Below are 22,650 nucleotides of genomic sequence, written 5' to 3'. Positions count from 1 at the left end.
TTCAGATTTCAAGCGTTTTGATCTAGACTCATTCTTTGAGCAACGTTTTTCACCAACTAATTCTCAATCTGCATAAACAATCCGAAGGTGGTGGTGCAAGAAGAAAACAACTGCCACCAATATTGTTATTTTGATCAGTCAGTTATAAACCTTTATGTATTTGGGGATTTCTATACAGATTTTATTTTCTTTTGTGTGTGCATATTTCTTATATAAATGGTTACAAAGTTAGTCTTTATATAACTAAATTTTATATGGTATTGTTTTTAGCAGATGACAATATGTATTTTTTGTGTTGTTGCATGAAAAATAGTTTTTGTATAGTTTTATTTTATGAATTCAAAGATTCTTTAATTTTTATTTTTGTGTGATGATGATGATGACGTTGTTGTTGATGATACGGAGATGAAGATAAAGAGATCTGCACACTAAGGCACTCTGTATAGTGTCAATTATACATATATATATATACATACATATATATATACAATATATTTGCCAAATTGGACAGATTTTTTTTCTAAAATAAAAATAAGTCAATATATTTAATTAATTTATTTCCAGAAAATTTTTTTATAAAAATAATTTGTGTAAGAATTCATTGTTTAATTTTTAGGAATAAATCATCAGATCTTATATTGTAATCTTTTTTTAACAAATATTTGTTTCATTCTCTATACTTTTTTCTTGCATTTGATAATGCAAAAAGTGTAAAAAATGAAACAGATATGACCTGTAATTAATAATATACAATATATAATTACAAAACTATGACTTATTTATTGAACCAAACTACTGATCAGATACTACATAGTATATTTATTATTACATTTTCAAAATGGATACCCGAATGCTGCTGTTCTAATAAAATTAAGGAAATTTACACAAGCGCATAACATTAGACGAATGCTTTTACTATTTTGTAACAGAACATTTTCAAGCTCTACAGATTACAAAATAGATACAACCAAATCATAGATAGGAAATATTGGTTACTGTAACAATAAAAAAGATGAAAAATAAATTTAAAAATTATTTTTGTGGATAAATTATCACAATTAAAATATATAACATAACTATATTTAATTTTAGTAAAGCAACAAGTTATATTAAACTTTCATTGTCCAATTAAATTGCAACAAAGTTGAACACAGTTTACAATTATTGTAAATATATTTAATAAACAATAATATATCATATTTAGTTTTTTAAAAAAAACTTATCACAATTAAAACATTACATATAATAATTATAATTTACTTACAAAAATAATTTTTAAAAATTTGTGTTACAAAATATTGTTTACAATGGAATCAAATGGATATATTGTTATGGTATTCTATTTTAGAATAGAAACTTAGACTAAAAATTAAAGATTTTAAACAATACAAACTCTTTATATGGTTTTTGATCTTTTTTTCATTCTTTACAGCACAGAATTTATGCTATAAAGAATGAAAAATCAAATAAAGATTAAAAGTATTATTTTAACATTGTGTACATGCACATTTTCTACTTTATTTTACTTTGTTATAAATACACTTATATTGATAAAATAGAAAATGCCTTGTTTGGAGCTAAAAATAAACAGACTTAACAAAAACCCATATTCTAGTGCTTTCAAGTTTACATGCATCTTGTAATAGCATTGCCAATGCAACGTAATGAATCATCACAGAGGATATAATTTTTTTAATTTTTAGTTTCAAGTAAAGAAGTTCTTGCTTTGTTATAAAACAGTACATTCAGACTTGGCCTTTGTATTTTTTTACAATGTTTTTGCAGTTCTCAGTTGTGGAATTCTGAATGTTAAAATTTTGAAACTTTTACAATATTTAGTTTTATAGTGTTTGTAAAATTATTAACTTTTTAAAACTGTATATAAGCAAATTGAATTGAGAAAAAATTGTACAAAAAAATATGTAAATATTACTTACAAAGCCAAAAATCTAGTTCATAGAAGAAAACATTGAAGGAAAACAAATGTTTTCAATTGCCTTGAACAACCATCTTTTGGTTAAAAGAATAGATTTGGAACGGAATAAGTGATGTAAGGTTATGATTTAAAACATAAAAAGAACATTTAAGTAAAACTCACTCAGGAAAACGTAAATCAAAACACCATACCTTAAGTTGCCTGAAAAATATAATAAACACAACAACCATTTTCAGCCTTTAATGGCCATCAGTACAGACAAAAAAGAGGAGTCCCAATGGGAAGTCCCGTATCAGGACTGTTATGTGAGCTTGTGCTGAGGAAATTAGAAAAAAGTATTCTTTGTGATTTCAAGAATGATGATATTTATTTTAAAAGATATGTAGACGATGTATTTGTAATATGGAAGAATGACCGAAAAATCGATGAGTCTATTAGTAAGATCAACAACAACGATGATGGTCTCATGTTGAAGATTGAACAAAAAGGTTCCTTGCTGATACATTATTTAGACATAGATATTGAATTCAAAGAAGAAGGGCATTTGATTACTAAGGTGTGCGTCAAACCGACGCATAGCCCGCTGTACATTCCATCCCACTCAAATGATCCATACCAGTACAAAATGGCTGCCTTCTGTGCCCTCGTTAGAAGGCCTTTTCTTTATTGCAGTAATGTGGTGGGTAGGCAAAAAGAATTCAATAGAATATTACATGTTGCCAGAATGCTAGGATACAGAGCAGATATGATAACAGCACTGATCAAAAACTTCAAAATAAGCAAAGCAAAGGCTCCAAGCGGGTATTTCAGTAAAATCACAAAGTTCACCTACGATAGAAGTAAAAATGCCATCATGAAGGAAATTTCAGCCTGCAAAAAGTCCAATTTAGTTTTCAAGAGAACTCCCAACCTGTATAAATTATTGAGGAATGATAAAGACAACATTGATAAAGAAGGAAGAGCGGGAGTATACAAGATTCCGAATGAAAACTTGGAACTAGACATTAAGAAAAATTAATTGGAGTCACTAATAGAAATTTGGGAGTCAGATTAAAAGAGCACATGTACAATGTCAGTAAAAGATCCAACACCACAATACTATCTCAGATGGCACGAGTTGAGGGCTCAGTGGTCAAATGGGACAAAGCAAGTATTATTAAGCCTGTACATTCACTGACATTAGCGATTAGCACCGAAAAGATTGAAATCTATAAGAGCAAATTGCATGATACATGCGTTAATGCTAGGGATGCTGAAGGGTTACCTCTAACCTGGAAATACCTAATTACAAAATTAGAGAACTCTTAGTTTATGCCTTGATAATGTTCCATTTTTTGCATATCTTGCACTTTTTTGAATTTTATATATAATAATAATATTATATAATGTTTTAATTTTATTTATCCTATATGTATTTATATACATATATTGTTAGTTATATTAATTTTTATTTTGTTGTTATTTTTTATACATGTATATGCACACTTCGTTAATTTATTTGTATTTAAATTTTTGTTCCATTTTGTTTATATTCAAATTTGTTTAACCTGATGATGGCTAACAGATTTGGCTGAAATGCTTTTTGCATTTTTTATTAAATTTCTCAGCAACATAAGGTGTGGTGTTTTGATTTATAAAAAGAATGTCATCTGATTGGCAGCCAGTGGTTATGTGGTTGCATCCAGATTTAAAAGTAATCGATAGTCATGACAGCGACTCCCCACCAAGTAAAAAAAAGTCACCGACTGACTATATACAGGAATCAGAGTTGTCGATTTGAGGGTCAGTTTCTCCACCCCTAAACATCTAAAGTTTGTTCAAAAGAAAATTTTGCATACTAAGAAAAGAATTATAAAATTTTCTATAAAGCAGTTACTGAAATATAAGCAATTGAATACTGCAAAATTGCCAAAGCAGCTATATTTTCTTCTTCATCTGGCACTGCAGATGCTCGTAGAAAGAAAAAACTACTGGGTCTAGAAAGCTCAGATTTTAAACCTTTCTCATTATCAGTGAAGTGCTCGCAAAATTTCTAGGCTGATAAGTCAAAGTTTACGGGGGTTTCCCATAGAGCTATTTCAGTTTTATGGTTTAATTTTATGCTTATAAAGATAAAATTGCATCAAAACAAATGAATTTTATTCAAAATGTTATCCAGAATAACATACAAGCTCAAATTTATGCAAACTAAAACTTTTTAATCATTATTCTAAATGGCACATTGAAAGCATTGGTTGGTGGTGCATTGGTCGGCACTGACCAAAATGTATATTTTAGGCATTCAGTCAGTACCTACCAATGAAATTATACATAATCACCTTATGTCTTGATATAGTAATACGATTGTTGAACAAAAACATCTGAGATGTAAAAAAAATTGCACCAAGTAAAAACTTAACAATTTAGATGACAGTCAAATTTTAAAAAAATTTGACTGTCATCTAAATTGTTAAGTTTTTGCTTGGTGTAATTTTTTGTACACAGATATTTTTGTTTGGATATTAAATTTCAAATAATGCTCTCCAAGCTGGGGACATGTTATTGCTCTTGTAGTTAATAGCCATGTTTCTTCTGGCCTTGTAAATTTATAACATTTCTAGGTACTTAAGTTGTGGAGATTCCTGTATATGGTAGCTAAGACATGTATTGCTGATGTTCACTTGCGCATTATCATCCAAGGCACGTGTAGCTAATGCTGTAGTAATTTGTCTTTAATTAATTGTATTGAGATGTTCTTGTAAAAGTTGTTTTAATGGATGTGTCATAGCCCTAAACAACTTTTACAAGAACATCTCAATACAATTAATTAAAGACAAATTACTACAGTATTAGCTACACATGCTTTGGATGATGATGCGCAAGTGAACATCAGCAATACATGTCTTAGCTACCATATACAGGAATCTCCACAACTTAAGTACCTAGAAATGTTATAAATTTACAAGGCCAGCAGAAACAGCATGGTTATTAACTACAAGAACAATAACATGTCCCAAGCATGGAGAGCATTATTTGAAATTTAAAATTACTTTTTACAATTGTATAACCATGTGATTGCTGACTGTCAAAATATAAAAATAACATCTAATTAAGTTATAACATTGGATTCAGAACAGAACAAGAGATGCATTCTTTTAACCTGAAGATAGTTTTTCAAGGCAATTGAAAACATTCGTTTTCCTTCAAAATTTTGTATATTGGATGTAAATTATAAATATCGCTTATAAAACCAAAAATCTACCTCAGAACAGTGTGTTTATAATAATAAATTCATATTAGGTACTGAAGATGGATTGAATGTTCTAAAAACATTTTTTAAAAAAATAGAAAGTGGACTTCTGAAAATTTATAAATATTTTTGAACTTTGATTATGATTTTTTAAACAAACTCTGTATATACCCAATATACTAGTGTTCTTATTGGAAACATTCTTGAAACCTTTGGCCAGAAAGTCATTAGTATACAAGGATATTTTATTTGCAGCAACAATAGTGTTGTAATTTATTAATTCTGAACTAAAATGCATGATAATTATAATCCTTTTGATGTAGTTACCACCTTTGTGGACAACCCACTGCAAATTGTGGGAGACAATAAACACTATCAACAATCATTTTTAGGTAATATCTGATGAGACTACCCTAAGGTAGAAAGTATGCTGTCAACATGTTGGAAGTGGTTGATGTTTGCATCTAAGAAATTTTCATTTTTGGGTAAACTCACATGGACTCATGTACAGCAGGTGAGTATGATGAGTGTTCTAGTATACCTGCCACCTGCTTAGCAATGTCCTTTGCCTATAAAAGGCCACAGTTGCTAAATCACATCCGATAATTTTCTTGCATAAAAATGCATGCAGCAGTTTTTTGTGACAAATTGCAGGATGATGATGATCAAAGAAGTAGCAATAGTATTTAGCATTAACTGTCTGTTCCTATGATACAAATGAGACAAGAGAACAAGTCAAATGAAATGATCGTTAACACTCACCGTCATCTTATCCTCTTCTTGCTGTAGTTTCGTGGAGATGATTTGCAGTGCCATTCATTCAATTAGCATATCAGCTCCATTTTATAGGATTTAACTGCAATTGACAAAACATGAAGAATGGATTCCGTTTCATGTTTGTTATGTTCTAGTTGAATTTTACAACATAGAGAAATGGCAACAAATGTAAACTGCTCAGAGTTTGAAGTACCCATCAATTTTTGTATATTTCTAGCTTCATCAACACTGGGAACTCCAATGCCTACTTCAGCAATCATTTCTTTGCAAGTCTATCAACAATCAGTCTCCAATAGTCTCAAAATTGCTTCCATATGTTTGTTGCAGTGATTGGCTATTTGTTACCAGACCTTATCTTCTTATTCTCTCATCTGTGCCAAAACGCTTCAAATCATTGGATAAAAGTATGATTTGGCAATGCCACATTGCCACAATCATTTGTGATACTGACAGGCATTTGTCTATGTGCAACTTGAATTTTGATAAAACTGTTATTTTATTACCTAAACAGTGTTTCCCTTGTCCTGACTAGGAAACATTGTGAAATATTTATATATGCAAGGATACATTTTTGTTTCACTTAAACACTCAAGAAAAAATATTTGGTGGGATTTTGGTAATTTGCCAGATTATGGCCAATTCCTGTGCTGTTCCCTGTTCAGAAAAAGTCCTTGTATATCAAAAATTTGTTAAAATTATTATTGATCCAGCAACATTCAGTTTTAGATAAGAAAATTATTCTTAAACATGAGATTTTCACTATGATATCAATCATAATTTTTTATTTTGCTTAAAGTTACATTGGAAGTTATCAGCAAGAGAAAATTATGAATAAACTTGCAGGTAGGCCTGGCGTTGCTCGGGCAAAAGTAACAATAGTGAAGATTAAGATTATTACGTTATAGTCAACCTTACCCGTTTTCACAGAATGCAAGAATTGGGTCCCCCTGTTTTCAGACTAATTAGAATTTTTAGATGGGTCTAAAAATATGTTCGATTTCCCGCAAAAACTGCATCTGCGTCTTGCACGTCATTTTCTCTTACAATTCGCCATTGTTACTTAACACTTCCATTGTTGATGGAAGTGTTAAGCCTTAATCCTGTCCCTCTCCCCCGTGGGGAGGTATTTCAAAAAATCCCTTCTTAGGGTACGTCAGGAGAACGCACACTAACTGTACCAAATTTCAACTCTTAACCGTTTTGGCTCTGCGCTGATTATAATAATAATAATATCATCATCAACTCGTCTCGATGATATATATAAATTATTCATAAAATTATCCAAGTGATGATATTGAAACTGATTATGCTTTTAGAATATTTTAGTAGGACTTCTTGTTAATGAGTTTACTGTCAAGAACAAACCTGTAATGTACCAGATAGTTCACATAAAAAGTCATATGTTAATTGTAACAATAGTGGACTTCAGGTTGATCACTGAATAGGCAAGAGACGAGAAAATTAACATCCAGGTGTTAATTTTCTTGTCTCTTGCCTAAAAAGTCATACATTAACTTGCTCTAGGATCTATTGAAATTAAATATTTTCTATTTGGTAAAGCTAATTCCCATGTCAATGAGACATGTTTGCCTAACAGTAATACAAGAAACACCATATTTCATTGCTAGTAATCATTCTTTGTAGAATAAGTGTACAGTACTTGTCTCTGCTGACAAAATTGTACATATTTCTCATCTGTTAAGTTCCTTGAAACAATGAGAACAAATCTCTATTTTCAAGTAATCATGTTTGGAACCAAGCAAAATTTCCCAAGATGTCTACCAGCTTATCTGGAATAGGAGTTTGTCTCAAGAATAGGAGGATCTCATTGTTGTTGAAACAATCCAGACAAATAAGCAGTTCCGTCAACATTGTCTTCCTCTCACAAGACTCTGGTAAGATACATAGTTGTCATAACAAAGAAGTAACAAAACCAGTCATTTTTCTTGATCCAATGGTCAACCTCCATGTATATAGCAATGTGCACGATCACACCCCACCACTTTTATTTCCACCCAGGATCTTTAGCATACCATAGATTCAAACAAATTCTAATTCGCGGAATACTAGCATACTGGATTATTATCGGACAATTCCAGATCGTTGGCCATCTTGGAGAGATTAATGAATTTAATCATTCCTTTTATGCTGCGGTAAACTGTTTGCATGTTGTTTTCCTCCATTACTATCACATACTTATCATATATATCTTGCGTATTTGTATTTTAGAGTTGTTCTGATTCTAAAATAAAAAGCTTTCAGCACAGACAGATAATTTACACAGACATAATCAAGTAGCAAATACATCAATAGCTTGCAAAGAAATACAAATTATTAGACACCACGAACCATACTACAAATACACATACATCACACTACAGAAGGCCACTATATTGAATACACGTCATATTGTTAGTGTGTCTGTATTCAGGAATTTCCTTATTTAATTTTTGTCTTGTTTTGAAGTTACTCTGATCCAGCATAGTACACAGCCATCGGAGTCAACCGCGTATAACCCACGAAACCCAACATATTATTATTACTATTAATAGGTTATGCCATTACGAAATTCTATCAATAGTACTCATATCATACGTTTTTGAGGAGCATAACATTTTGGTGCGCCGTATTGAGTCATAGGTGTGCAGCGAGTAGAAAAAGGTTGCGGAACACTGCCCTATCCGGGTCAGCAATTTTGAAAAGGTATAAACTACCCTATTGGAGATACATGCGTCTAGACTTAATGCTAATGAGTAAAATCGGAGTTTACAATTTATAAAATTCATCCCTATCCTCAAAATTAAGCTTTTTACCATTTTATATTATTTTGTTAAATACTTTTTACACTTCTAATAACAGATGGTGCCACCAAATGTTGCCAGGAAAGTTAAACAACTCTCTGCTGGATTTTTTAGCTGCTCGTTGGTTCAGCTTATCGCTCTGGCAACTATGGCTGACAACTTAACTCTGGTTCTCAAGCAGTGAGTCTGAAGAGTTAAGAGCATCACGACTATTATGAATAAAAGTGTATTAGAAAAAAAAAATTGTACGTAGATATGCGCAAGAAAACTTTACATATAGTGCGCGGAGGGCCTAGAAAGTTGAATATTACACTGGTATAACGGTTTCTAAATAAAATTTCAGATCATTGTTTCTCTTTCTTTTTCTAGTAGTAAAAAAATTGGTTAATTATTCTTGGAAAAGGATAAAATGCGTGCATTTTTAAAGTAATGAAGACTAAAATTCCACGATTAATTTTTAAATTTTTATTTAAAAGCATTAATATGATTTAAAAGCATAAAAAATAATTTTTAAAGTAGTAACTATTTGTCATTTATTCGGAAGCGTATCCCTGCAATTTAAAAAAAAAAAAAAACGACTTCAATATTTAGAAGTCGGGTTACATAATTTTATATACGTTTTAGTTTTGTATATAATCGAACCACTTTGAACAAGGTTTATAGATCTTGGTCTGAATCCTAACCGCAGCGTTCCTAGTGAGCAAAAGTGGCTCTAGGCAAAAAATCGTGCTCTGCTCCCCAATCAGTTTATCTAGTAATCATGATTATGCAAGCTTTTTCATACCATTCAATTTTTTTTCATATAATTCATTGTTTTAAATAAAAATTTATTATAAAGCGATAATCTGTTAAAAATGATGGCAAAATTAAATTTAAATTGAATTAAAATCTTTTACAAGTTAAAACAATTTTTTTTTTTTTTTGGATGTTGCCGGGAGAGTTGCTTTACTTTCCAGGCAACATTTTGAAACTTCGTGTGTGGTGCCATCTGTTATGATAAAAATATAAAAAGGTTTTAATGATATAATTATTATAAAATGACAAAAAGCTTAATTTTGAGGGAAGGGATGAGTTTTATAAAAAATTATAAACGATAATGACGATTTTACTCGCTATTAAGTCCTGCCCTATTGGAGATACACACGACCCCCTTTATCTCCCCACGCCTTGACCTTTAATCACACACATTTACTAGTATCAATCCCCCTAATAAACAAACCTCCCTGCAAAATTTCAGGAGGTTTTTGACAAAAAGCACAGTTATCAAGCTTCGAAACGGCTGAATGAAATTGTACTCCCACACAAACATCCATACTTTTTTTTTTTTTTTAAACTCTTTCCGCCCTGTGGGCACTAAGAGGGCCTCTTTTAGTAGGCCCATTATGGGTTCGGCCAGGCCCACAATGGGGCGACCGGGTGGTGAGGGACGGGGCCCGACATATCCGAACAGACCACCCCCCGAAAAATTCCTGGGGATAACATCCATACCTAAAAATTGCCCTATTTTCTTCTACGTGTGAAGCTTCGGAAGTGGACCTACTATTTGTGCAAATAAGAAAATTTTCTCTAATTTTTGTATAGAAGCAAATAATAATAATTGTTGTTATTATAAATTAACGTTGTAAAAAGAAACCGTCAAACAAGAAAAAAATAGCAAAAACGAAAAATGAATATTACATGTCCATAAAAGGACATGTCTGTAGAAATTTCCGAGAAAGTGGGACTTCTCAGGTTGAAACAATAGATGAATTTGAGTACTTGGATCGAACGTCTTCGATAGGAATCGAATTGTCCGTCGACGTTGACTCATCCAACGACCTGGGTTCCGATCTCGTTACAATGCGTAACGAAGGGAGGGACCAATTGGAAAACGGAGGCAAGTCGACATCGACCTATCGGAATGTTCGATCTGGGACTCAAAAGAAAGTTATAAAAACCCTGAGAAAAAAGGATGTGACGTTCTCGGTTCTTGGAGCTTTGTCTCGCGATTTTACGACGGGGTTTTTCCGTGATCTTCGGCAGTTGGATTACATCTCTTTTGGAAGGTCGCCCACTCCCTTGGATTTGTCACCTGTTATCTGAATCGTCTCTGCTTCCGGAACTTTCCCTCGAGAAACTGAACAGTGCGCCCCGGGCCATCATACTCCTGCGAAAACATCGGAGAACTTTTCTTGTGGACCTTCGATTCCGAGAGGGGGCCCAGAAGACTCGAACGCCGCCGCTGATAAAAGTGTATCGTAGTTGTAAGCACCTTTTGTTATATAAACGGGTTACGAATGAAAGCCTGTCTCAGAGTTTCTTTCACTCCCACACGTGGATCGTGACCGCGCGACATTCTGACTAACGTAGTCGTTCGGCAAACCTCACACACGTTTCAAGGTGTCCCGAGTCCAAAAATGTAAAAATCTTGGGGGTGGGTCATTTTTGACCGATCCCCATACTTTCCTTCTGTTATATATAAAGTAAAAAAATCAAAAATTTGTCCGAAACTTCTAAAAGCTGCTATAACAATTTCATTGCGTCACCGTAAGTCGGTAACTATCTCGTTTTCGTAACTTTTTTTGAGAAAATCTCATTGTCGTAATTAAAAACAATTAAATTTGTCGGGAAAAAAGCTACTATATTGAAAAATATATTATTTTGGTCATATAAATGTACAGTACATCAAATAATGTTTTCAGAACACTAGTATTGGTGCGCGTTTAAAACGTTAAGCAAAATGTTTAGTATTTCAAATGTTACAAAAAAGAAGTATGGCTCGGCTTATCTTATTATTTTAGAAAATTGATTCCTTACTACAAACAATAAATCAGCTTAAAATTTATTAAATTTCAAGAAATGATTTAAACGGTTTTCTATATAACAGCACTGTACACAACCGGATTTGAGGCGATTGGAGCAATATGCGCCAATCGGGCAACGCAGCACATCAAAATTTATATATTTAAAAGTAGTACATGTTACAAAAATAAATATCTAGGTATATTACTATTAAAAAATAAATTACATATTGAAATACGTTATAACAGTTAATTTTGTTATTTAAAGTTTGAGGAGCCCCGCAAAAAAAAAAAAAAAATGCGAGTCAACAAAGCATATCGATAGCTGTTCATTAGGTTTGTCAATTTAGCCCTAGCTTATACCTTTACTAGTATCAACTACTACGAAGAGGGTCTTAAGGACCAAATGCATACCAGAAATCGTTATCTAGAATGTAAAATTATAGACTTAAACGTCGTCCTCAATAACAATGCTATTTTGAAGTCTCGGACATCTCTGCTATGCAGTGTGAGATACATTTATCAATGTAAATTGATATAAATACATAACATAGCAGTTAAACTATCAAAATTATAATAGTCTGGGTATTTTCATTATATTAGCTAGCTATAAACAAACAGAAATGAAAATGGTATCTTAATTGTTCTGATTCTGAGCATTTTTAATTCTTGAATTGATCAACTATTAGGAAGTGAAACATTATGATAATCTGAAATGTTTTTAGATTAAAAATTCAAGCTGCAAACAAACTTTTTATGGCTAAGGCTAAGGACTTTCAATTATATGTAAAATTTTTGTCTTGACCTTTAGACAGTTCAGAGAGATATTTTTTTGAATACGAGATACTAACCTTCATTCCAATTCCAAATGAGTGTTCTGATCAGCCGTAATGGACTTTTGCTATCTTGATATCAGTATTTTACAAAATAGGAGAAGGAAGATCCACCACATTTAATAAATAAATAAAAAAACAAGAAACTTTTTATATCAAATTTAAAATGGAAAAGACATTTACAACAAAGATATTTGAATATCTTAAATTTTCAAATTGTAGATCACTTTTTTCATGTTATGCATTTTGATCATTAAACTGATGGGCTGGTTCAAAGCCAGTTTAATATTCATCTTCTAAGCATTTAAAGTTTATATTTCTCACTCATTTTTTTTTCTTGTATTGTTTTTATAAATTCATACAGTGGGTTCTTTGAAGAAAGCCATACTCCAACTATATTACATCCCTTTTATTCTGGGAAATACATTTCAGGTATCTTTTTACCCCTTCACAAACTTTTTTATTCATTGTCATTTTTTGTGTAGGCGATATCATTGTTGTATTTGTTTCGATCTCTATTTCCTTTTTTCTTTTCTATTTGAAGTGTGTGAAAACTAATTAAAGGAAGAGTTATGACAAGAAATATTAATTTTATTTTATAAAATTAAATTTTATCCTATTGGTACATATATCAAAAGAAGGAAATAAATGAAAGAATAAATTTATGGACCAGTCTGGATTATTAAAAATTTAAAACTTTATTATAAAAATCAGTCCTTGAAAAAGAGGGAAAGGGAAAAAAATAGAATATGGTATAAATGGCTATTTTATTTTGACAGCAAAACTTCTGTTATCTTAAGTAGAGCAAATTCTCTTGTTTTCTTGATTAATTATTGAAATGATTTAATTTGTAAATTTTGAATGAAATATATATTTGCTAATGCTGTACAGGTATCCCTCATACAACACAATACTTCCATAACATGATTTGAAAATTGGGGATATCACCTGTACCACAAGACTTCTGTTTTGTTCTAACATGGTTTTGGAAATCCTTCATACAAAATTTCACAATTTTCGAGTGTAAACTTTGTTACTCTATATTTGTTTTATTCAGTAAGCATGTGTGATGTTTCAAATTTGCCCAGATTAAAAAATATTGAAGTTTTCAATTTGTTTTGTGTCTTGTCAGGTTTAATGAAAACTGGTGATAAAATTTTCTCTTCTTTGTCCTAGCTTTTGTATTAACCAGGTATCGGTGTCGTCATTGCTTTCAAATTTTAGTTTTTAAAACAAAACATAGTGACAGTCTTATAGATTAAACTTTGTATTTAGTAAAGTTTATTTCAACACTTTTAGGTATGTGTTGTTATACTTTTTTTAACCATATGTTAATAATCATTTGAAAAATGACAGACAAAATACAGCAGTATCTCGGTATTCAAACTGTTGAACTAGAACAGTGTTTTTCAACCTTCTTGAATACGTGACCCCTTTATAACTTAAAAAATTCTGGCAACCCCCTAGGGCCATATTAAAACTATGTCGGTGATTTTAAAAACTACGTATTTAATTTTCTTTCTGTTGAGACTTAACTATTGATCGAAAAACCAATTGTACTGTGCAAAGAAGTCACAAGAGCCCTGCAAATAGTAACGTTTTCTCTTTTTATTGTAGTGTAGGACCTACAAACACTTGTCTTTTTCTTTTACTTGCGACCCCCCGTGTAAGGCTGTGACCACCCTGGAGGTCGCGACCCACAGGTCGAAAAACACTGAACTAGAACAATTCTGTATTCGAACAAAAATTTTGAGAAAAAATTGCTTGGTACTCAACTGAACAAACACTACCTTCTAGAACAGGCCTGGCCAACCCACGGCCCGTCACGTTAAATTGTCTGGCCCACTAAGAGATATTACATATCTGTTAAAACTTTTGTTTACCGTTGTGTGTATACCAAAATAATTAAATAGATGAAAATTTGCACGTGTCATTGTTATAATGCGCAAATGCAAGTATGAACTCTTGGTATAACAAATACAAAATGAATAAGATTTCATTGTTTTACATTTTTAAAGGCATGTTTGCCTAAATTGTGGTCAACCGTAACGTTACGCACGATCAAAGTGGCCCGACAAACAATTTGGTTGGCCAGGCCTGTTCTAGAACAAATTATTGATTAATAACATATTTTTATTTTGTCAACCATATAAAAATATGATGATAAAAAAATGAAGACGTTTTGTTGATCTTGATCAGAAATATCAGCAAAGGTTCAGATGACAACAATATGTAGAAAAAAAAAAAAAAAAAAAGAAAAAAGCTTTCATTTAACTAAAATTAATATTAACAGTACTTTTAATTGTGCTTGTTAGTTAATTATTGATTGGAAATAAATTATCGATTGCTTTAATAAACATATTTCTCTTAGGGATAGAAAAGAATACTATACTTTTGTTAACTTCTGGAATGTAACCCCATGTTTTGCATTAGTTCTCTGTTTTGTATTGATTCACATGATAGATACATTCCAAAAAAACTGCTGTATCATGTTATATAAGGGATACCTGTACTTACAACTAGTATTAATAAAATATTACATTAATACATTAAACAAAAAATATTCAAATGACCTTATACAAACCTTATGGAAAATATGTTCTGATGGATTTGGATGTTGAATCTCTCGATATTTTGTATTTCTAATGGTCCTAATCAAAAGTCTCCATAGGAACAAAGTCAAAAATGGGTAGTTTTTGAGTTAGAGCATCCAAGATGCAAAAATGATATTTTCTCAATTGTTGTTGTATAGCAATTTAGCTGGATTTCCTTGTGGAGAACCATTCTTTAAGCCAGGGATGGGCAACCTTTTTCTATGTAAGGGCCGCATTTTAAGACTTTTGAACTGATGCGGGCCACATACAAGAGAGAGAGGAAAAAAAAAATGTTGGTAAATCGGAATATTTATTCATATATAATTATAAATTAGCATAGGTATACTTAATTCAGCTTCTGGAACTGATGTAAACATAATATATTGGAAATATTTGGTTAAATATTCGTCACTGCTAGTTTTAAATTAGTTTCAATGTATCTGTTAGCCGGTTTCTTGTTTTAATTTTTACTAAATTCATTGCAGGAAAAACTATTCACATACATAAGTTGTAAAAATAACGTTTGAATTTTTGCTGCATACTTCCTTAAGCTGGAAAATTGATATATTTATTCAGATTTTATGCGTCGCGGGCCGCAGGTTGCCCGTCCCTGCTTTAAGCAATACATCAGAGTTTCAGTCTTGTGCCATTTGTATTCAGTTAGTAGTGTATTGATCGTTTAAGGTGGAATGAACAATGACAACACCACTCCTATAAAAGGTTGTTACTGTACATACATGTAACTCCAGTGTTTAAACTGTTGGTACAAGTACACATATTGCCAGTGTATTATGGGTCTAATGAAGATTCAACTTAAAGCTTCAAACTAGTTTCAAAAATATTAATGCATAATAGAATGGAACTTGATTGTATTTTGTTCAAATTTAAAGCTTTTATTTTAAAGTCTTATTAAAAATTTAAACATTTATGTTGAAGTAATTAAATTTTGCAATTTATACTCATCCAAAAATAAGCATAATCATCCTACCCATAAATAAGAGTCAGGTACAGTCTAAAAAATAATTATTCTTGGATTTAAATCTAGAGTGGAGAATCTGATACAGCCCATGAATATTCTTCTTCTTAATCTTTATTTCTTTCCCGACACCGCAAGGCACAGTCGGGTAAAGTACAGAGTGGCTTTTTGGCTTATAAATGGCACGATTCCAAAATTAAGATAGAAACAATCAGGTATAATGCCACATTCTTGTGGCAAACAAACAACTTACAGAACCTGGGTTGTGAACCATGTTAAGTCATAACCCAACAGGTACAGCAAATTTGACAGTTGGTACATCGCACATGAACAGAAGGACAGAAGACACAAAACAATCACCAGATGCATATTACAACATTGTGACACAAAAGTTACTGGATGCAAGTCCTTTCAAAATACCACTTGATAAGATCTTTCAGGAGGAGGTAGTTGTCTTTGTTCTCAAGAAACAGGCTCAGATCACAGGGCCAATTCACATTTTTAGCATGCAAATTAAGTTTTACAATTTGCCTTATGTCATGAATCATTGGGCAGGCATAGATATAGTATTGAACCCCATCCTCTTCTCCACAATAACTGCACAGCTTTGAACTTGACTTAGGGAATCGACAGATACGTGTTGAACTGCCTGTGTCCCCTGAGAAACTGAGTCACCTGAAAGTTTGGACTAAACCACTGACTGTGAAGATGTGGCTCGATGCTTGGAAAGAAGTTCCTGGAGATGTGATCTGGGGGAATAGATTCCCACTCGTGCTGCCAAATCTCAATCGTTTTTTTGCGAAGGAAAAGATTTAGTCTCAAGGCTGGAAGAATACAGTAATCAGGAAAGTTGTCATAACAATCAGCAGCAGCCTGTGCCTGCTGGTCAGCTCTTTTGTTCCCTGGAGCACTACAGTGCCCTCTGGTCCACTCAATAGAAAAATTGTTGGAACTAATTGAGATGATGCTGAGAATGTCCCTGCACAGTGGATGAAGACTGTCCTTGTTTTTCAGGGAATGCACAGCTGCAGAGCTGTTGGTGATGATGTTAATCGCCCTTCCAACAAGGTTCTCCTCACACCAACAAATTGCCAAAAGAATGGCAATGACCTCAGCCTGGAAGACTGAGCACTCCAGGTGAAAAACACGTGTCAAAGAAAATTTCTTTTCCTCCTGAAATCACAGAAAAGGCACATCCAGTGCCATTACCAGTCCTCGATCCATCGGTGAAAACTTCCATGTCTATCAAGTAATCTTGTCTTGCATATAGCCCCCCTCCTGTGAGCAGGGTGTGGAAGTTTGTCTACTTTCTTGTTAACCTCGTACTGTAGAAAAGAAGAAGCTTCCAATATCAATCTCAAACCCTCTGGAGATAAAATATCGCTTAGCAGCCTGCTGAAGCTGTAGGTGGATGGGAAGCTTTTTAGCAATGACCTGCAGGGACTGATTGGAGGCAGTAGAGTTATGTACGGGTGAGCCGGATCAAGGAGTGGACCTACAACCATTCGCTCTGTGCCTGTAGAGCAAGTGGTTGTAGGCCCACTCCAAACGGCACATACATAGTGATTATTGGTGTGAACACACAATTGTAAATTGGATTAAGAGCATTGAAACCCAGATCCCACTTATTCTTGACAGCTCTTTGTAGACTGTTGAAGATAAAACAAACATTATCTGTAACATGCTTAATATGCACCTGCCAGGTAAGTCGTTTGTCCAAAATTATGCCCAGAAATTTGAGCTCTAACGATTTTAACAGACCTCCCTTCCATCTTGATACACAGAGTCCTTTGATATAAGTCTGTGTTGCATAGCCTTGAGAAAAAAAATACCTCTTGTTTTTGAGTTATTAAAAACAAGTTTGTTACACTTGCCCCAGTCACACACCACTAAAAGAATATTGGAAGCTGCAGTCTCAATGGTCTGCCTGGAGTTCGCAGGGAAGATGATGAGCGCATCATCTGCATAAGCAAAGATGCAGCTATTGAAACCAAAATCCATTCTTAAGAAGGTATCAAAAAGAATGTTCCAAAAAAAGGGGCCCACAGACAGACCCTCTGAAGTTGGCGGGTAAACGTATTGTGGCCCTATGACATGGTGGCTTCTCTATCGGAGAGGAAGTTCTCTGCAAGGTGAAAGAGGTTTGCAGGGCAGCCACCTTGCGCCAGACTATGGAGGATCTGTGGCCACCAAGCAGTATTGAATGCATTTTGAAGATTGAGACTGATCCCAAAAACAGTTATTGTGCTCAAGCAGCTGCCGTATATTATTAGTGAGATCAACTAGGGCATCTGTCGTGCTCCTCTGCTGACAAAAGCTATATTGAGCAGGATGAAAAACCCTGTTACCTTCCAGATGCCAGTTAAGTCTGTCATAAAGGAGCCTGTCAAGCACCTTTTCCAAGGAAAAGAGTAGCGAGATGTTTCTCATGTTGTCCAAGGTAGATGGTTCATTCAGTTTTTTGAGAATCACCACCAGCTGAGCCCTCTTCCAGGACTTTGGAAAGATACCAAAATCAAGGCACAGCTTGTATGTATTCAGCAGCATGTCAGGATGAATCTTCCAAATCTCCTTGACGATTTTGATGATATGCGATCTGGACTGGGAGCTTTCTTCTCATTAAGCTTATTAATAATGTCATTAACCTCAAAAAAGGTGAATGGAGGGTCATTGTCGGTAAGTATTCTCACTGAAACAAATGCCCTGATGTTGCTTTGCTGCAAGGAATCCTTCTCTGGATTGTCTGGAGGACAGAAGTGATTTAACAGATGATCCATAATGGTCTCCAGAGAAGCATGCCCTCCTCCAAGATCATTGGCACTACTCAAAACACAATGTCTTTTAACCTTATTTAGCCTATGAATATTGTGGAAAGAAACAGTTTGAAAGTGTGATATGGTCTGGGGAAGCCATCATGCTTGATAGTCACAACTCAGCGAGTTCAAATTGAGTATTTGGACTCACTGAGTTTTTACAAAGGATGCCATTACTGCAAAAGGTAAATTGACTTTGCTTTAAAATCTTTTCTCTCTCTTTTTGCATATGAGAGCATTTCAAGATGCTATGGATAGATTTCATTTTCATAGATAATAGTGCCTGTGCATAAGGGTTGCGCTTGTCAATGACTTTCTTGATAGTGAAGATATTCATTACAAAGAACGGTCAGCAAAATCTTTAGACCTAAGTCTCTCATGCACATCATTCCAATGTTCTTAGTTGCATCTCATCAGCTTTCACCAAGAACATTCCACGAGCTTCAAAATTCTCTTATTCAAGAATGGACTTTGCTCCCAACAGAGATGATAAACATAACCAACATATACATTTGTGAACTATTCAAAGTCTAAGAATTCAGTTAATATAAAAGTCCAAATACCAATAGTACTCATGCTACTTGTAGCATGAGAACCATTGTTTGCAGAATAGTATTTTTTTCCTATCGTATCAAAGATCAGTATCATATTCAGATTACTGTATTATTTAGGGGAAGAATAAACAAGATAGATGTTCAGAAACTTAAGTTATGACCAAATATTATATATAACATTGGGTCACACCACAAAGTTGGCATATGTATGCCCATGACTACCGACTTGTCATGGTCATACAGCACTGGCTTTATCTTATTTTACCTCAATGCTTCATGATCCACCAGCAGCCACATCTTTTTTCATTTTGTGATAAAAAAAAATAGGTTACGTTCACTGTAATGCTTCAGTAGTAAGTTGATTCAACAATTTTCTCTATTTTAAATAAAAAAAGTTAATCTTTATTATTCTTTCCATCATTCATATCAAAAATTTTTTCATGATGGTAAAAATAAGACAGACATTCCTGAGGTGCCACGTATCCATCAATATAAGATAAAATTTCTCTCATTGGCAAAATAGTGTAATATAAACTAATTAGTAGTGTGATGTGCTGGCCATATACATGGTGAATAATAAAGTGTGACTCAGTGGGATGTCACATGGCATCCAATGTGTTAAATTAACAAAAAATTATTTTCAAATTAGGATCAAGTTATTTTTTTTATAAACTAATGACTAAATTTCTGAAAATCTGGGTAAATTTTTACCTATTGTGTATATATATATATTTATATATACAGTGAAATTCCATTAACCTGACAAGCCAGCATATCAGGCTTGTAGTTGGGAGGTTATTGGTACATTGTTCTTTACCATCTTCATCAACTTCTGATAAAAACACTGAGGCTATTTGTAGCATAATGCATATGGTGATAATTGTTTAATAAAAGGTATTGTTGTCTTTGAGTATTTCTGCTTATCTTGTGTCAACTGCTTCGAAGTCAGAGAAAATTGAGTATTTGGACTCGCTGTGTTTAAGTATTTTAAACATTTTAATTTTTATTGATTCTGATAAAAACATTGTGGAAACAGTGGAAGACATGACGACATGATGCTGTGCTAGATAAAACCAGTTAGTTTGTTCATGATTTTTCTAAAGAATTCCAAAGACATTAGTGCACAGATTTGATATGAAAAGCAATAAATATTTAACACATTTAGAAACAATTATTATTATGGAAACAACTATAGTACATTACTGTTCATGTACTTTGATAATAGAGGTATTTTGTAATTTCAGTACGTCTATATTTATATGCAATAACAATGTACAAAGCAAGAATAGTGTACTCTTGTTTCACATCAACTAGAAGATAAGAATAGCCTGGAAAAATTGAAAGATGGCATGTTAAATGATCATAAAAAACATCTTAACTTGTAAAACTGTAGAAATCTATGTAAAATTGTGTCCAGGGATTGAAAAAACTTCCACTGTCTGATAAGGTGGAATATTTGATAATCCAGCATTGTCAGTCCTGATGATGCGGGGTAACAGAATTTCACTGTATATAAAACAGTCCTTTCTTTGTAATTGTCTAAAATAGATTAATAATAATCATTAATATGGCAATCTTTTCTAAGAATTTTTATAAATATTTAAATAATCTCTGGATATTAATTTTCATTTGTTGTATTTGAAATGAGTTTTAGAAAATATATTTTCAGAATATTTTAAACTACCCTGAAGATTTATTACTACTTACTCTATATTTTCTTACCTTTAAATCACTAGCTTTTTCAAATTCAATTACAACCCATCTAAAAATGAGAAACTTCAAATATTTTTTGGCAAAAAATACTGAATTGAAAATATCTAATAAATAGATAATTTGTTATGAAGTAGAGAGTAATTCTATGAAATAATATTTTGATGATTTTATTCTTTTATCATCATATTCTTAAAATATACATAGATTCTTTAAAGAATCAAGTATCATGTGTTGTCGTCACAAGCTTTAAAATGTATCTTTTTTATTCTCTTCAATATATTATATCATTTGAAAACTGTTGCGCAGCTTTAATAGCTATTAAAAAATATCTATTTGGAAACAAACATGAGAAATAAGAATTATATTTTGTTTTGTGAACAAAAAAATACTGTACTAACCTTCAGGATGACAACATTTAATATAATAAATTCACAGTTTTATAATCAGACATATGACACTACTATAAACAAAAAAAAAATTTGATAATTGTTTTCTTTTGTAATTTGTTTTCTGTCCATTCTTCATAAAGGAAAAAATATGACAATCATTCCACATTTTATGCTTACCTGGATTTAGTTTTGCTCGTTTTAATAAGAACATTTTCTATTTTAAAAACTCATTCAAATGCGAAATTGTTCATTAATTGACAGTAATATATAATTTGTAAGCATATAAAATTTAGTAAATAAAAATTGCAAATGTCAAACTAAATCTACAATTGAATATGTAGAGAATAAAATTTTATACTTGTCATATTAGTTCAAGTCTAATTTGATTTTTTACTATGGCAGGATCTACAAAGTTAATTGATGGAACATAACATCAATCAAAGTTTGTTTTGAAAAATTTATTAAACACAAGAAAAAGATAAATGATTATCTGAAAATAAATGGCGGATGATAACTGCAAATTCCAATTGTTATATAAAATTTAATTCATTTGTTAAGTGAATCCTATACCATCAGAAATGATTGTTGTCTTAAAGATTATTCTCAGTCCAATTGATTACTTAGCTAACATACCATATATTTCTGCCGATAAGGCAATAATTGAATCATAAAAAATGGCCCCCAAAATCCAGGGTCGTCTTATAGGACAGATATATAAATTTCAATCTAATTTTTTTGTAAGTTAAAACCATTATAAAAAACAGACAAACCATAATTATTTACTAGTAGAGAGTATGGCATGTCCACAAAATAGAATAGCCCATACAACGTTTTTGTGAATAGTCAAGATCATTACCCGAATGCCCGAATCAGTGCAAACGTTTGCAGCAATAGCAAGGCAGAAAATAAAATTTGTTCATTCGAAAAATTACAAATAGGACATAATTCTGCTATACAATATTATTATCCAGATGATGATCAAGTAGGACAACGCTATACAATATTATTATCCAGATGATGATCATTTATCTAAACTAAATTCATGGGCCATTAATAGTTTGGGGGTCGTCTTATAAGACAGATATATGCTAAAACTATGAAACTTTGACGAAATTTATGCCTCGTCTTATCTGCAGAAATATACAGTATTTCAAATAGAATGTACTCTAGATTTTAATGTGAACTTATCTCTATAAAAATAAAATATTTGTAAAATCTTGAAAATTATAATGAAATTATAGTGATTAACATAAAA

General features: G+C 32.3%; 1 protein-coding gene across 1 annotated transcript; it reads left to right on the top strand.

Moving 5' to 3' along the window:
• Positions 1 to 2,213: 2,213 nt before the first annotated feature.
• On the top strand, positions 2,214 to 2,954 carry LOC136973322 (uncharacterized). The gene has a single exon (XM_067268055.1). It carries the CDS (start codon positions 2,214 to 2,216, stop codon positions 2,952 to 2,954), a length of 741 nt encoding a protein of 246 aa, XP_067124156.1.
• Positions 2,955 to 22,650: the final 19,696 nt, after the last annotated feature.

Source organism: Centruroides vittatus, unplaced genomic scaffold, assembly GCF_030686945.1.
Source record: "Centruroides vittatus isolate TY-2023 unplaced genomic scaffold, ASM3068694v2 contig_3131, whole genome shotgun sequence".
NCBI lineage: Eukaryota > Metazoa > Arthropoda > Arachnida > Scorpiones > Buthidae > Centruroides > Centruroides vittatus.
Note: the sequence above shows the minus strand (reverse complement) of the source record. Positions and strands in the feature narration are given on the sequence as shown.

Bases quoted from the DNA above. Each gene is read 5' to 3' on its own strand.
- LOC136973322 (XM_067268055.1), top strand. From the start codon at position 2,214: ATGGGAAGTCCCGTATCAGGACTGTTATGTGAGCTTGTGCTGAGGAAA.